Source organism: Solanum lycopersicum, chromosome 3 (genome assembly GCF_036512215.1).
Source record: "Solanum lycopersicum chromosome 3, SLM_r2.1".
NCBI lineage: Eukaryota > Viridiplantae > Streptophyta > Magnoliopsida > Solanales > Solanaceae > Solanum > Solanum lycopersicum.
Window position 1 is genome coordinate 42,697,109 of NC_090802.1, and position 17,762 is coordinate 42,714,870.

Below are 17,762 nucleotides of genomic sequence, written 5' to 3' on the forward strand. Positions count from 1 at the left end.
GCGAGGAATGGGATATTTGTTCTTAATAGTTACCTTGTTCAACTGCCTATAGTCTATGCACATCCTAAAACTCCCATCCTTTTTCTTCACAAATAATACCGGAGCACCCCAAGGAGATGCACTTGGTCTAATAAAGCCTTTGCTTAGCAACTCTTGAAGTTGTGCCTTTAACTCTCTTAACTCCGCGGGAGCCATTCTATAAGGGGGTATAGAAATGGGGCGAGTACCCGGTTTAAGATTGATACAGAAGTCAATATCTCTATCCGGTGGCATACCCGGAAGGTCTGCGGGAAACACATCTAAAAACTCACGAACTATCGAGACCGACTCAATTGGAGGTACTTGGGTAGTCTCATCTCTGAGATGTGCCAAGAACGCTAAACAACCCTTACTAACCATTTTCTTAGCATGAAGAAAGTAGATGATACGAACCGGATTGGAAGTGTAGTCACCCTCCCACACTAACGGATTTGTCCCAGGCTTGGCTAACGTCACAGTTTTAGCATTACAATCCAAGATTGCAAAATTTGGGAAAAGCCAAGTCATACCCAGAATTACATCAAAGTCGACCATTTCAAAGATAACCAAGTCTACATAAGTATTGCTCTCCATAAAAGTCACAGGACAAGACCTATACACCTTCTCAACTATCACAGACTCACCCACCGGAGTAGAAACACGAATAGGCATGTCAAGCAATTCACAATTGTAAATTAACACCATTAGCAAATGAGGAAGATACATATGAAAATGTGAATCCAGGATCAAATAATACAGAAGCCATGCATTCACAAATCAAAAGATTACCTGTGATAACAACATCCGATGTCTCCGCTTCAGAACGCCCAGGGAAAGCATAACAACGGGCCCTCTCACCTGTCTGTCCGTTGCCCCTGCCATGTTGTGATGTAGTGGCTCCAGTTTGCCCATCACCCCGACCGTTTTGGTGACCACCATTACCTCGACCACCGCGTCCTCCAGAATGACGACCTCTTCCATAACCACCTCTACCTCTAACATTTGGAGGTCTATAACTCTGTTTTGGAATATACCTCTTAATGTGTCCAGTCTCCCCACATCCATAACACTCTCTAGATTCAAGCATAGGTCTCTCAGAGAAGTGTTGACCGGTCTGAGGTGGACCCCCAACTACAGTCTATAGTGAAGACTGAATTGGTCGGACTGAGTAACCTCCTGAACCCTGTCCTCTAGAGTAAGAACCATTAAACTCACCTCCCTTTCGAAACCTTTTTGATGTAGTTTCCATGGTGAAGTCATCTGGCTTCACTCCCTCTACCTCTATCACGAAGTCTACCACTTCTTGAAAAGATTTCGCTGTAGCCGCTACCTGTAAGGCTGAAATCCGCAATTCTGATCTCAACCCCTTCACAAAACGGCGAATTCGATCTTGTGGACTGAAACATAGTTGGGTGGCATACCGGGATAATGCACGGAACTTAGCCTCATATGCAGTAACCGACATCCTACCTTGCTCTAGGCTCAAAAATTCATCTCTTTTCCTATCCCTCAAAGTTCGGGGGATATACTTCTCCATAAACAAGCTAGAGAAGGATGCCCAAGTCATAGGTGGTGCCTCTGTTGGTTGACACTCAACATGTGACCGCCATCACATTTTGGCGTTCCCTTGAAACTGATAAGTCAAAAACTCAACACCAAACCGTTCTACTATACCCATCTTGTGTAGTAGCTCATGACAGTCAACCAGAAAATCATAGGCATCCTCAGATTCAGCACCCTTGAAGACTGGAGGTTTCAATTTCAAGAACTTACTGAAAAGTTCATGCTGATCATTTGTCATTATAGGCCCTGTAGTCAGACGAGGAAACGTGCCTATTTCCACTGAGGCATCCATGCGGGGAGCCACAGTAGCCGCATGTTGTACCTCCTGAGCCTGAGGTGCTGGTGTAGAAAACATTGGAGGCGCTTTGCCTTGATCAGATAACCCGCTAAGATAAACAAGAACCTGATTGATCATCTCTGGGGTAGGTTGGCGTGGCAATCCCTCATTCTGTACTTGTTCATTCTCCCCTTCCTCACCTTCTCTTACCACTTCCTCAGTCGGTGGAGGAGTCACCCCCCTAGTATCAGATGGGCTAGGTGCTTTTCCTCTTCCCCTAGATGACGTCCTCTCACGACCTCTTCCACGACCTCTTGCCACTACTCCTCTTCGAGCTACAGCCCCAGTGGCTGGCTCAGACGCTTCTTGTCTTGCCGGTGTTGGTGTTGGCGCAGTCGTTGCTCTAGTTCTAGCCATCTGCGAAATAGAGTGAAGATTGTCAGATACCAATTTGTATCACCTAGATACCAATTGGACCCAAGTAATAGCACGAAAAAAAGAAAGAAATAATGGAATTTTCCTAAAGTCTTATAGCCTCTCAAAGAAAAGTAAAGGCGTCCCCCTACCGTTCCTTAAGACTCTACTAGACTCGTTCTTGTGTGATGAGACCAACGAACCTAATGCTCTGATACCAAGTTTGTCACGACCCAAAGCGGGCCGTGAGTGGCACCCACATTTATCCTCCTATGTGAGCGAACCAACCAATCTAAACCAAATCATTTCAAACATAATAAACTAAATACATAACGGAAGACTTAAAAACTCATTAACAAAACAAATCAAATAACTTCTAAAAACTCAAACATTTATTATTATCCCCAAGTCTGGAAGTCATCATCACAAGGACATCTACTTCAACTTACTAAATCTAAGAGTATCTAGAAGCTAAAATACATAAAAAGCTAGTCCATGCCAGAACTTCAAGGCATCAAGACATGAAGAGGAAGATCCAGTCCAAGCTAGAAGCATTAGCTCACCCTGAAATACGGAGTAATAAAGACTGGCTAGAGTTGCGGTTGAGTTGAAGACGATGGCACGTTTGCTGCACTCCACAAATAACAAAGAAGAAAACATAAAAGTAGGGGGTCAGTACAAACACAAGTACTGAGTAGGTATCATCGGTCAACTCAAAATAGAAAATAGTATATATTAGATAACATCATAAAATCAACTAATATCCTTAGCATGCAGCATTTACAATTATTATAACCCTTGGTTACAACACCAAGCACATCAATGAGGACTCACGCCTCCTCATCATACTCATTTGGGAATTAGGTTCATTAGATTGAATATATTAACATCTTTCAAGATTCATTATCTTTATTCCTCTCGTGTCGGTACTGACACTCCGCTCCTCAATATACTATCCTGGTGTAAGAACGTGACACTCCGATCCTCATTCTATCCTGGTGTCAGGAACGTGACACCCGATCGATATTCTATCCTGGTACTGGAACGTGACACCCGATCCATATTCTATCCTTGTACCGTAACGTGGCACCCGATCCATATACTATCCTTGTGTCGGAACATGACACTCCAATCCTCATATACTATCCTGGTACCGGAACGTGGCACCCGATCCATATACTATCCTGGTGTCGGAATGTGACACTCCGATCCTCATATACTATCTTGGTACCGGAACGTGGCACCCGATCCCCTAATCTCACTACTTACATTATCAAGCCTTCTTTTATACTAAGGCATCATCATTAACAATGTAGATTAGGGTTTCTTTTCAAGATTTAGAATTCAATAGCTTCATCATGCTTATCTCATCACAATTATATAATCACAACATGCAAACACACAATTAAGCATATAGAAGGGTTTACAACACTACCCAATACATATCATTCGCTATTAAGAGTTTACTATGAATAGTGTAAAAACTATAATCTACCTCCACCGAAGATTAGTGATCAAGCAAGCAATTTCCCCAGGCTTTGTTTTTCGTTTTCTCTCTTCCTCGTTCGATCCTCTCTCTCTCTTTGTTCTTTCTACTTTTCTTATTCAAACCCTCTTTCTTTTACCCTAATTAGCATATAATTAAGAATAAAAGATGGCAATAATAACCCACTAATTAACTTAAGGTTACCTCTTTTAACCCCCAAGTAATTAGACTTATTAAAATTAACCCACTAACTTTATAATTATAGCAGGAATAGTCCAAAACGTCCCTTAAAACATTTAAAGAAATCCGACCTCACCTGGGATTACGCAGCCTGTGACGGGCCGTCGTGCCTGCGACGGTCCGTCCTGCTGCTCTGTCACAGAGTTCAGAGACTTAATTCTCTGAAGAGTCTGTGACGGTCCATCACGCCTATGACTGTCCAACCTGCTATTATGTTACGAAGTTCAGAGAGTCGATTTCAGTACCTATTTTTTAGAATTTCTAAGTGTTTTAAAACGAGACCCCTCGATGGTCCGTCTTGCCCATGACGGTCCATCGTGGGTTCCGTCATCTCAACCTGTTTTTCTAGAAATAAAATCTGCTGCTCAAAACAACTAAAAAGGTCGTTACATACATAGACCTATACATACACATAATATATAATCGTATCGAGTATACATAGACCCTTCGTATAGGAAGGTTACATAGCCGTATATCTTTATTGCACATACACATATATAATATAGAAAAATAGTCTCAAAGATTGTCTCATCTCATACCATCTAAACGATTATCACAATATGGGCATAACCCTTACATCAATTGAGCAAGACCACATTTAGGTCATACAAAAATATAGTACTCAATTGAGTTGACACGTGGCCAACTCGGCTTTCTCACTTAAGGACAACCCCTTAGAAAAAAAGTATTTTAGAGACTTCATCGATTAATTCTTGGAGGTATTCATCAACCTTAGACCCGTACAAAGTAGGAGGGTTAATTTGAGTGAAGTCCCTTAGACAGGAAGACATAGTAGTGACTTGTTGATGAGGATGGGACATAACCTCCTGGTAAGCTTGAGCTGTCATAACTTAGGCTTGAGGTGTGGCCACTTGTTCTTGAGTGGTGATACCTTGGGCTATTTGAAGAAGAGCGGTTCTTATATACTCATCCGTCAAAGGAGGAGGACTAACCGTTGCTTGCTCTACATTAGCATCTTCTTCAAGTGGAGGAACTTTCTCACCACGGATAGGAGCTCCCTCATTGGTGATTTCCTCTTCAAGTCTTCAAGCTGCATTCCTTCAAGTGTTCATGCTTCCTATAATAACAACAATAGGATAGATGCAAAAGCACACCATAAGTATACTCTATCGACACAATATAAGATTTCCAAGAAAGAGAGCGATTCCTAAGCATCATATAGGTTCCTATTCATAAGTGTGGCGCGCTTCACAATTATGAATACAAACCTACATAGACGTGACTTAGAGAGAGATTTAACTCAACAATGTTCAACCTCATGCTCTGATACAAAGTTTGTCACACTCGAGTTTACCCCCTAGATGTAACCGACATCGTCGTTCTTTTTGAGGACAAAGACTAGCCTATTAGTCTCATGTCATTACATTCATAGGTTGAAAATTGCAGAAAAATTTAAAACATTCATTATAACTACTTGGAGATTTACATAGACCTCTACATACACATATATAATCATATCTAGTATATACAAACCCTTCATATAGAAAGGTTACATAGCCTTCTACTTTTATTGCACATACACATATATAAGATAGAAAAATAGTCTCAAAGATTGTCTCATCTCATACCATCTAAATGATTATCACAATATGAACATAGCCCTTACATCAATTCAGCAAGACCACATATAGGTTATACAAAAATATAGTAGTCAATTCAAAAGGAAAGAAATGAAAGAGTCTTTAAGCTCGTAACAAGTCCATAAGCTTGATAGTGGCATTTCCTTAAGATGTTGAGGACCTACCCTACTTAAATGAATTGAAGAATCCAAGCCTTCAACAATGTCTCTTCCAAAATCTTCAACGACCGGAACCTAAAATGTTTGGGAAAAGGTAAGAAAATGGGGTTAGTACTCTACATCTACTAAGTATGAGACCTTATGCATATATACAAAAAAAACATGCCATTTTACCCCTTTAGGAACCTAATGCAAGGCCAATCAAGTCATATCAATCAACCAAACATGCTTACTAACTTAACAAGTTATACGTATTCCAACATACTTGAAACCATGATTTATTATAACCCTAGGAATGACATCACAAGAATAAATAAGAGTCAATCATATTATAATATGCAAGACAACTACTCATGAGTTGTTATCAAGTAAACCAGTGTAATGACCAAGCAAAGCCCCTAACCTTACTCAATCAAGTATCTTCAACAAAAAAACAATGACCAATGTCCAACTTTACATAACCTAACATTTAGATTTACACTTCATCTTATGTTTACATTATAACCCAAGGCATACTCATAAAGGAGCTAATCAACATATAGTATCAACAATGTACCAAGGTCATCATATATATATATGTATGTATGTATGTATGTATGTATGTATATATATATATGTATATATATATATGTATATACATATATATATATACATATTTATATATACATACATACATACATATATATATATATACATATACATATATATATATCATATATCATCATAACATAAACATACATTAGAACCTCCTCCTAAGACACTCATCAAGGCTAACTAGTGCAATGTTTAGGTAGAGTCCCATACCCCTACCTATATTAAGTTAGACTCTTAGGTTATCCAATTTAGAGTTCAAGTCCTTTAATTTGTTTTACCTTTTGGGAAAATCTTTCCCTAACCAACATAGAGCACATGAGCTACTGTGGGATCCGGTGTCATAAAACCCTAGACCGAAAGAAGGCGGACTACTTCCAAAGGTAGTACCAAAACATGAAACATAGCAAATACGTGGATCCACTAGCTAGTATTCCTATGGGGGAAATATAGTTCAAGAACTAGGAGATATAGTTGGGACCCTCTTTATAAGCCATGCATTATAGTCTTCAATCTCAAGAGTAATGTAGTGTTCCTACCTCCCCTATGTTGTAAGGGACACTCCTCAATCTAGTTCACTTGGTGCTAAGCTGGAGTCCCTTTTCGAAATGTCTTTAAGCCTTTAATTATCAATTATATATTAGGTTAGGACATAGGGTCTACCCCTTTTATAATCATAATCATCAATAGCTTAATAAGAGTAGTAATAGTATAAGTCCTTTCATTAAAATTCATAGAAGTGAGGTTAACAAATTAGCATTTCATAGCATATAAAGGCACATTGATAGTTTTCACCATACTTATATCACATACACCTTAATCAACCTCAAAACATAGTCAACATATTTCAATTCAATATCATACCACCCAACTATCCTAGTATAAGGTACACTCCAATGTAACATCATGACTTAACCATAACTAATAACAATTGTAAATAAAGATAGAGCTTCTAAGAATTACCAAGACTTCCGCATAGTAAATCATCAAGGTCTTACCATCAACCAATAACTCAACCCAATTTTGGGAGTAACATCATCACACAATGATAACCAATAAGATAACAAGGACAATTGCATCTCTGAAATACAATTCAATACTATATCATAGCATAAGGCAAGATACAAAGGCTAATTTTACAATATACTTCATAGCCTAAATCACATCTCAAGAACTAGCATGATAGGCCAATAATTCATCTTAATTTATTCATTATGAAGCCATAGGATAGTAATCTAATCAATAACAAAGACAATTGAATGATAACAATACAATATAGGTCAACATCACAACCTAGGGTTAGGGATTAAGGATTATGTTATGCAATTAAGAACAAACTATAGATAATTACCATTAAAAAGTTAAGGTACATTTTAATCTATTCAATATAACCTAAAGAAATCATCAACAACTCAATTAATCACTTCAATTTTGTAATTGGATGAAATCCATAAGAAAACTCAACTTTTGAAATCCATTTTGAAGGAACCCTTTGAGGAAAGAGTCTCAAACGTGAATTAGATCACATACCTTAATGTTTCACAAAAATTTGATAGTGGGTTCATCTCTTTCCAACCCCAAAACCCTTATCCTTTCTATTTTTCAATGGTGAGTTCAAGTAGAGAGAGAAAGAAGAGAGAAGAAAGAGAGTTTAGGTTTTTGAGTTTTGATTAGCTTAATTGGGGTTGGGGCTTTTATATGGGGTTTATGTTAGTATATTCGTCTCGTCGTAACTAACTCCTAAACCACTAAATTTATTAAATGACTTAACTCTAAAACGTGCAAGAAAATCACCTCTTCACAACGGAACCCCGCCGACGGACCGTCTGTGAGTCTATAGAGTCACCCCCTTCTCGTCCTGCACTTTATTGATGAGTTCAGAGACTTTGCAGGTGCGGGGATTCCATGAATTGGATAAGTGTGGGACAATGGTGGCATCGACGCCCTGTCTATCTACACACGGACTGTAGCCTGCACCTCTGCACTCCGTCGTTAGAGGCTTTGCGGTTGAAAGAACCTTCTCAACCAGCCTAAGTGTGTGACAACAGTGGCATTGATTCCCTGTTGGTCCACACACGGGCCGTTGACTGCCTCGCCTATGCACACTGCTTTAGGCAGTGTTGCCTCAACCTGCTGGGGTCCTCCTCAAAGGACCTTAGTTAGTCATTTGGGAGTCGTACCCGGATGTTTCGACTATGGAACAACTTAAAAACATATTAGCTTCCCTTCCACCAGTTTTCGTATATTTGTGACTACTAAAAGTTATTCAAATGGCTAAGGCACGCTAACATCCCTTTGAATCAACTTCCCGTACGTCATGGACATTTTTGTTCTTAAACTTTCTAAAAGACCTATATTCATGAATATGGACTTAAAAACAGTACTTAGACTTTATGACACCTACGTTAGGCTTTACGACACATCTTGAATTTTCAAGGTGTTACAATTTTCTTCCTTTATTAAATCAATAAAGATTAAAACTTCGTGAAAAGTTAAAGAATAACTCTTAATCATCTCCTTTTTTGTAAGAAATAAAAGTTCAAACTTCGTAAAAAGGGAACGACGACCCTTCGTCTATATAATTAATGTGTATTTACAATTTTGTCTACAAATATTATTATTTTATAAAGATATTTTTATAAATTCAACTTCTAACATACACACACACACACACACACACACACAAACACACAAATATATATATATATATATATATATATATATATATATATATATATATATATATCATCCAAAAATAAAACTATAAAAGAGAAGTAACTCTAAGATTCCTGTCTATTCTTATCATGTCTCTCCCTTAATCTCTTATCAATTTCTGAAAATTCTAGATATGGCCGATCCAACACCGACGGAAGAGGAGAACTTTATTGAGGTGTTCGATAGTCTTGAAATTCAACCTCTTGACTATACCTTTTACACTCTACATATGAACACAACATACCAATAAAATGTGAAAAAATTCCCTATAGAATTTTCAAATGTTAATTTCACAACTGATGCCATGATTTTTGATGAATCATTCAATGATAGTTTTCCAAACATTATCAATGATGATGCATTTCAAAACCCTAATTGTTTACCAGACTGTCTTGGGTAAGAGTAAGGTTTGGACTTGAGTCAAATGAATCCGAATACCTTTGGTCAACCTAAGATTCACCTAATGGGGAGTTGTGATGATGCTTCTAGAAGATTCAATTCGACCTCAGGATATCGTCTCTGGGAAGCCCCAGTTAACAAAGATGAGGATGAAAAGAGGATGGCTAGAAAAATTAAAAGAAAAAAACCTTATGTTGAGGAGTTAGAAAAACAGTTTAGAAAATTTCAATCAATAATTCAACATCTTAATACAAATTTATCCTATGCAATGGAAGAAATTGTTAGTCTAAAGACACACTTGGAAGTACTAGTGTACCTTCTCAAGTACCGCCACCCCTCGGGATTAATACTTATCGTCCTCCTCGGCTGTCATATACACCATATTGTATGATGAACCGAAAAGGATCTCAAGTGCCACTAGTTCACATTCCAAAGTTTAAATCATAGACACTAAAACCCACACATAAAAGTAACAAGAAAGTGGAAAAAAATAAGAGTGAGGTTAAAACAAAGAAAGTTGCTAGTGTAAGCTTCCTTGGTGTATTGTTCATCCTACTCTTTGGTGGGTTGATTCCCTTATTGAACGTCAGATATGGAGGCATGATGAAACCATTTAACAGTGGAGAGTCTTTTATGAAAAATATCTCGGAAGAGTTTTGACTATTGAAGGGCATGTGAATGGGACTGGTTATTCTGTGAAATACGGTGGTAAAGATCATAGCTCCCATTATGGCTGGGGAGGTCATGGTGAAAGCAATAAGAAAAATACCAATAAGTCTACAGATGATTTTTCTCATGTGGGCAATGGTAGCGTTCCTCTTGCAGCCTCTCTGTATATCTCGAGGAACGATAGACTTGTGAAGATTGATGGAAACTTTATAATTCAATGCGTATTGGCAGGTGAGAAAGCCATGGCATTTCATGGAAGTGCTGATTAGAAAAATAGAGAGGAAGGCCTCACAGGTGATTTAGCCTCCGCTGTCCCAGGATTCAATCCTTGCCTTTATTAATTCCTTCGTGGGACAAAACATTTTTAGATCTGATATGAAAGAGAATTTAAAGTTAACTATGCAGGAGTGGTACCTTAAGGTCTAGACTGAATATTGATTCTTATCCTTTTACTTTTATTTTAAGTTTAAATGAATTCATCTAGTATTTCTTTTGAGAATTAGGCACTTTTAGTTGCTTTGAGTCACAGTATATCGTCCAAGCAAATTTATCTTTAAAAATAACCTTCTTCTTTCCAATATTTTTATTAGTTTTTGTGTTTATTAAGAGCTTAGTGCTTCAAGATGTTTTGATGATATCCTCACAAGTGTAGGATCCTGGTTCTATGAAGAGTATGAAACTAGTGCTAGCTGTCAAAAGCACTGAACAACTGTAAAGGCTTTCTACGTCAGAAAGGTTGGTGAGGAGTAGTGTACTTCACCAATCAGAATCGACTAGGTTGTTTGTTTGATCAACAATGATATTTATGGTATATATATCAAACAAATGAACAACATTACTCATTCACTCTGAAAGGGAAAAATTTTCAAGCGTCAAGAACAGTAAAAAACCAGCAAAAGTGTATTAATTACTTCTTGTATCTATTCTATTTAATTTGCTTGTAATTGTTCTTAAATTGTAGGAATCGTTTTGAATGTGATAGAAACTTTTCAACTTTGGGTGAATCATTGTAAGGGCTTGGTTAAGGATAACGTAAGCTCTTACTTCTAATCTATCTTAATCATGTAGGCTTAGTATAGAGAGTAGTGTTGTATGTGCTTATGCTTAGCTAAGTTATAGGATGTATTACTTAGTAGAAAGATTAGCAGGTTAACGTCTTATTTTGTAACCGACTTTTACTTGTGTTTGTGGAAGATTAGTGAAAGTGATTTTGGAAAGTCATCTTGAGAACGGGTCTTGGTTTTCCTCCGTTGAGAAAGGAGGTTTCCACGTAAAGTGATTGTCATCTTTACTTTCTGAAATTGTTCTTTATTTACTGAATATTAGTGTTTTGGGGACCTGGTCCCATCTAAGTAAGTAGACACTTACATTTCAACAGGTAGTATAAGAGACTGACTTTTAATACTAGTTAACATCACAAAAAGAAAGATTTTGAAGGAATGGCTGCTCCACCGAATCTGGAGGAAGGAAACTCATCCACAAGACTCCCTCTGTCCAATGGTCAGTACTATGTATAGTGGAAATCGAATGCGTGACTACATCAATGCAGAGAAGTCTAAGTTGTAGGACGTCATCCAATATGGTGCACACATTCTTTTGAAGGAAGTGAAGGATAGAACACTTACCACTTTTGTGGTAAAGACTAGAAAGAAGTACACTAAAGCTGACAGGAAAAAGTTTGAAACGAACTATTGTAAAACCTCTATAAATTAATATAGGTGGTACCGTGAAATTTATTATTTTATAGAGATATTATTTAATGGATAAATTAATATTTAGTAATTTGAATGATAGCATGAGATTCTATGACAATTAAAATTTATTATCTAAAAATCATTGTATCTTACTGATTTATGTATCATATTTATAGATTTCACATAAGAAAATATCATACATAAAGTACAATGAATACATCAAAATTATTGCATCTTATTAAATTCAACATTGTGATGTTGTGACAATAAAAACTTTCAAGCTGTATTATCGAACATAATTTATTGTAGGATATAAGAAGGCTATGGACTGAGACAAAATTATCCAACAAAGATCAATGTTTTGGATGCTACCCAATTATGCAATTCCTGTTTGAACAACAAATGTTCAGTAAGAGACAATAGATTTTTTTTCGATACTGTAAAAATCATTAGGGAGATGCAATCTCAGACAATCAGAGTGAAACTTCTTATGAAAACGTAATGATCTTGGTTACCATAGTAAAATGGATGTAAATAACATGTTGGATTATACGAGTAAAGTGATGCTTGTTCAATTGTCTAGAGTTTAGAAGAAATTTTGGATATCATCAAAAAAGTAATATTGATGATGAAGTTGAAGATGATATTAAACCTTTGGAACTATACATGCGTAAGGAAACACTTTTCATATCAAGAATTCTTCACAATTTTATCAGTAATTCGAAAAGGGAGAACCAGAGCTCTTGGATGCAATAAGAAAAGTTAGAGATGAGATTCAACTATATCAAAATTTAAAGAAAAATTAAAATGCAATATAATCGTATTTCATTAAACTATCTTAGATATATTTGCAATTTAAAGAATCATTCATTTATGATCTTAATGGTACTATATATTTATTTAGGGGTCTTTTGAAAATATATTATCTTATTATCTTGTTGAAATTGATGATTTTTCCATTGCCCCAAGTCGAGACTATTCAAGACCCGATACTCCTCTCCCTTTAAATATTCGTCCTTCTTCTTTAACAAATCATTGAATCTTCTTAAAGTCTTCCTCTTGAACTAGATTTGTAAAGTACTCTCAGAAATCATACTGTCTTTTCTGTATCTTCTCAAAATTTCTAACTCTAATTCTTCTTCTAAAATGTCAATCTCCCCAGAAAAAAAAACCTAGTTCATTTTGATTTCTCAAACCCCGTGTTAGAAGAGTCACCCTTGACTCCCTTGCTAGAAATGGAACACAGGATGTGTCTAACATACCTGTGACCGAAGTAGAGGATATTTTTGCCTTACCAATAATAGATGGATTACAATGTTCTCCGACATTACTTCTATATGAGGGAGCTCTCAAACATTTGAAGCTCAATCAGTGATAAAACCTAGTTCTAAGTAAGGTTTTGAGGATGTCAAAGGTGTGCCGATCGCTATTTCATCTTCCATGTCGAAAAGACTCTTTAAAGGGGATTTGCCTAAAGGAAAGGGTTCAGAATCGTGCATTGTCACAGTAGGGGAAGAATTGGTTGCCATATAGAGTTTAACTTAATGGTGATTCTCATCCATAATTACTAATTGAGGCTTTAAATTGTATTGAGACGGTCTCTTCCAAAGGTCAACATATCTTCGACGAAACTCTGAAGTCATTTGATGTTGATTTTGAAGGGGAGGAAGAGGAAGAAGAACCCTTGAGATGGAAAAGGCAAGGTACATGGGGTTACAATATTCCTCATATCAATGATCTTGAACAAGATGTAGTGACAGTCACTCATGATGATATTGAGCACACACGTGCTGAAAGTGAGACGGAAAGGAAACACAAAGGGAAAGGAGAATTTTCAAAGGCTAATGTGAAGGAAATTAAGAATAAATATGGACTAAGAATTGTCACTTCGATGGTGCTGGGTAGTGCCATGGTGGCAAAATGAAGCATAGACTGAAAGAATAAGGAATCAAACGAAACAAGGGGTGATATAAGAGGAACAAGTTGCTAATCCTGTCTCCATTGATGGCAGTGACTCCCAATCTAATGATGTTTACAAGTATATGGCAAAATGTCGATGATAAGAACATGATGAGAGGGTAAAAACCAAGGGTAGTTAGAATAAACTAAGGAAATCCTTTACAAAAAGTACTAAAAAGGGGAAATCTCAGGTAAAAAGGAATGCTGAAGTTCAACCCGTAAAGCGACCTAGTCCCAGAGTATAGTATCGATATCTAGGGAAGATTGGGTTGAGAAGATGACAGTGCAGATGGTTCTGAATGGACGAGTTTTGCTTCAGACATTCTGGCAAAGCCTGGTACGACAACACTTTTTGATGCGGGCATAATTCAGGAATGGGGATATTTGTTTAGACCCCGTATTTCGTATCTGCATGAACCAGAAATACGTGAGTACTATTACAAAATGAATTTGCTTTAAGATGGAAGTATTTCTACTACTATCTAAGGGGTAGAAATACGCTTGAATGAGGAAATATTGGGTATTATTTAGGGTGTGGCTATGACTAGAATCAGATCTATCAAAAGGTGTATGCCTTCAATAATATTCACCAGCTTGCCACAAAAAAAAAGATGAATTTAAGCAGGCTGGGGTACCCAAAAGTATCTCAAGGGTGAGTTCCAGTTGAACTTTGAATTTGTTAAAAAGTTATGGTCCCTAGGGCGGAAAAACCTACAGTGTCATCTGCTATAGACCAATTTCTTATGGAAAAGTTGGTTGATCTGAAAGCAATATATCTTCGAGCCATTATGCTTGAACATATGCATAGAGTCATGGCTTAGAAGAATGCAACACATGACATTCCATATGTGTATTTTCTGAAATGGGTGTTCAATCATTTTGAAGTACCATTAGGGATGGGAGTACCTGGTATTGTTAATCAAATGTTCACAAAGTCTACATTACTAGATTGAGAGTGCCTTGAAGGGGAAGCAACAAGACATTCTCAGGTTGTTGTAGTTCTTGAGCAACAAGCAATTCTTAAGTAGGAAGTGGATGATCTACTTAAATTTTGGCTTCTAACGAGGTTGAGGTGGCCACTCTTAAGTCTGAAATGCAGAAGGTGATCTCCAATTGACCAGGTCCCTGTTAGGGTAAAGGGGAAATGTTAAGGAAGTTGAAGGCTAAAAATAATTTTCTTAAGGCTACTAATGCCTCCCTTAGTGAGGAAATTCGGGCTCTCAATGAGAAACTCATCAGGGCTCATGAAGATATAACTGAGCAATTTCTTTTGCTTATGTGTATCTTTACCCATCCTTCACATTTGTCTTGAATGTGTCATGTTTTCTTCCTCTCTCCATCTGTACTCGTTTTCAGTGGATTGATGTTTGTTTTTGACTAATTTAGTGGATAGTATTAATGTGATCTGATCTACTTCTGTTAGTATGGCTTTGTTTCTACGTAGTTTTATTATCTCTTTTTGCTTTCATACGCATGTTCTATGTGGCCATAACCTTGAATTCTCCTGTTACCTTGCGTTATTTCTTGTGTATGTTTACTGTATCTCCTTTTCAATGATTTCAAAAGGGGGAATGCTGTAGTTTCCTTGCTTGTGGATTACAAAGGATCATAGCTTATTGGGAAACATGGTTTAAGGGGGAACACCGGTTAAGGTTGGAAACACTGCTTTTTGTATTTTTCAATGAATGTGTGACGAAGCTATGCAGGTTGTTAGTCATCATCAAAAAGGGGGAAATTGATAAGAGCTCAGTGCTTCAAGATGCTTTGATGTCTCCTCATAAGTGCATGGACCAGGTCCTATGTAGAGTATGAAACTAGTCCCAGCTGTCAAAAGCACAGGAAAATCGTAAAGACTGTCTACGTAGAAAAGGTTGGTGAAGAGTAGTGTACTTCACGAATCATAATCGACTAGGTTGTTTTATATGGACAATAATCTTCATGCTATATATATCAAACAAATGAACAACATTACTCATTTATTCAAAAAAGGAAAATTCTTCAAGCGTCAAGAACAGAAACCACCAAAGTATATTCGTTTGTTCTTGTATCTGCTGTTCTTAGTTTGATTGTAATTGTTATTAAATTGTAGGATTTGTTTGGAATGTGATTGAAACGTTTCAACTTGGGTAAATCATTGTAAGGGATTGGGTTAAGGGTAACATAGACTCTTGCTTCTAATCTATATTAATAAGGTAGGATTAGTATAGAGAGCATTTTTGTATTTGCTTATGGTTTTCTAAGTGATAGCGGGAGAATTTCAGCAGGAACAAGTGATTTTCTTCCTTGGTAGTATCTGTTCTGGTTGATGGTAATGGAGATGGCATCATGGGTGTGAAGTCCATCTCTTGGATATTCATTGTTGTGCTTATTGACATTGTAAAATATTCCACCTATTCATGCATGCTTCCATTTGTCATGTTCATGAAAAAACTATCTCGTGGATACCATAAGATCTACTAATGATCCTCATTAACTTATAGAGGGTGATTGTTGTCTTCTTTATATTTCATGTTGCTACAATAATAATACATTATGTCTCTTTAATTATCAAAAGAAGATAGCAAACACTGTTTTAACTTATATATGTTATGTTTGTGGGCTATATAATTATTCAAAAATGACAATTGTAGTTGGCAATTCGTATCTTTAGAAAATAACGAGAAAACATTTGAATTTCTCCAAAATGATATGACATCTTACCAAGGAAAATCAAAGCTTTAAATCTATGTTAATTAAGCAATCAAGTTTAGAATGACTATGCAACCATACACCTTCATGATTCCATGAATAAAAGATGGAATAAGCTATGAGGGTGGCCTTCCTTCTTAACTTCTCTATTTTTCAGTTATGGAAGAAAATGATGAAGATTTATCTTAAAGCTCTTAGTCTATGGGAAGCAATTTAAAGTGAAGATCTCTACCCTTTGACAAAAATCAATAGTTGCACAAAAGAAGATTTAAGAAGATGCGAAATCAAGGAAACTAAAGATGCATGGGAGACAATAAAAGAGGAGTTCGATGGAAGAGACAAAGTGAAGACTATAAAAATCTTAACTCCCAAAAGAGAATTTGAGATGTTAAGGATGAATGAAGGAGATGTTGTGAAAAAGTATTATGACAAACTTGTAGATATTGTAAACAAAAGAAGTCTATTTGGTTACTCAATTCAAATTCAAAGGTGGAGGAAAATATGATGATAAGCTTACCAGTATGGTCTGAGTCTAATATTTAAACAATAATGACATCTTATGATATAAAGAATTTATTTGTAGAGGAATTAATCAACATGTTTCAAGCTCGAGAACAACAATAAAGTATAAGAGATAAAGAAGTGAGCTAAATTAAAGTGTCCTTTTAGGCAAAGCATAAAGGCAGGCAATTTTTGAAGGACAATTGAAGGATGTATAAATATAAAGTAGTAAAACAAATTTATGGAAGTAACCTTCAAAGAAAGTAAAGTTTCCACCTTGCAACAATTGCAAAAGAACGAATCATCAAGAAAATGAGGATTGTTGCTTCAAAGGAAATCTATCGATTCAATGCAAATTTTGTATTAAAGTGGGTCATATTGAAAAGAATCATAGGTTTTAGCATATCCAGGCACGACAACGTCATGTGTAGCAAGAAAATTTTACTGAAGAGATATAAAAGGAAGAAGAAAGCTTGTTAATGGCTTTTCATGAAGCAAACACAACCAAAAATATCCTCACAGTTCATAGTGAGTGGATATACGAGTCATATGTCAGACTTTGAGTTCGTTCTTCACATACTTTTAAAAGTTTATCAAAACTTAAGTTGGTATTGATAACGGTGAAACAATAGATGCACTTGAAAAGGGTTAAGTTTCTTTTAAGACTAAATAAGGTAAAAAAGTCTATACATGATTTGTTGTATGTTACTGATTTTGCATGTAACTTTTTATGTGTTAGTCAAATGATTTCCAAAGGCTATTAGTTATTTTTTAAGGGCAAACATTTGT

General features: G+C 36.5%; 1 protein-coding gene across 1 annotated transcript; it reads left to right on the forward strand.

Moving 5' to 3' along the window:
- The first annotated feature begins 214 nt into the window (after positions 1-214).
- LOC138347584 (bZIP transcription factor 17-like) lies at positions 215-16,244 on the forward strand. Its single transcript, XM_069295881.1, has 5 exons — positions 215-338; positions 10,132-10,389; positions 13,487-13,719; positions 15,351-15,578; positions 16,071-16,244. Exons 1-5 carry the CDS (start codon positions 215-217, stop codon positions 16,242-16,244), a joined length of 1,017 nt encoding a protein of 338 aa, XP_069151982.1.
- The last annotated feature ends 1,518 nt before the right edge of the window (positions 16,245-17,762 follow it).

What these genes read in the sequence shown, in the direction of transcription:
- LOC138347584 (XM_069295881.1), top strand. Translation starts at nt 215, where the DNA reads ATGGGGCGAGTACCCGGTTTAAGATTGATACAGAAGTCAATATCTCTA. An exon ending in CGAGACCGACTCAATTGGAG is followed by an intron (nt 339 to 10,131) that starts GTACTTGGGTAG and finishes TGACTATTGAAG; the next exon opens with GGCATGTGAATGGGACTGGT. An exon ending in TAAGAATTGTCACTTCGATG is followed by an intron (nt 13,720 to 15,350) that starts GTGCTGGGTAGT and finishes TGATTTCAAAAG; the next exon opens with GGGGAATGCTGTAGTTTCCT.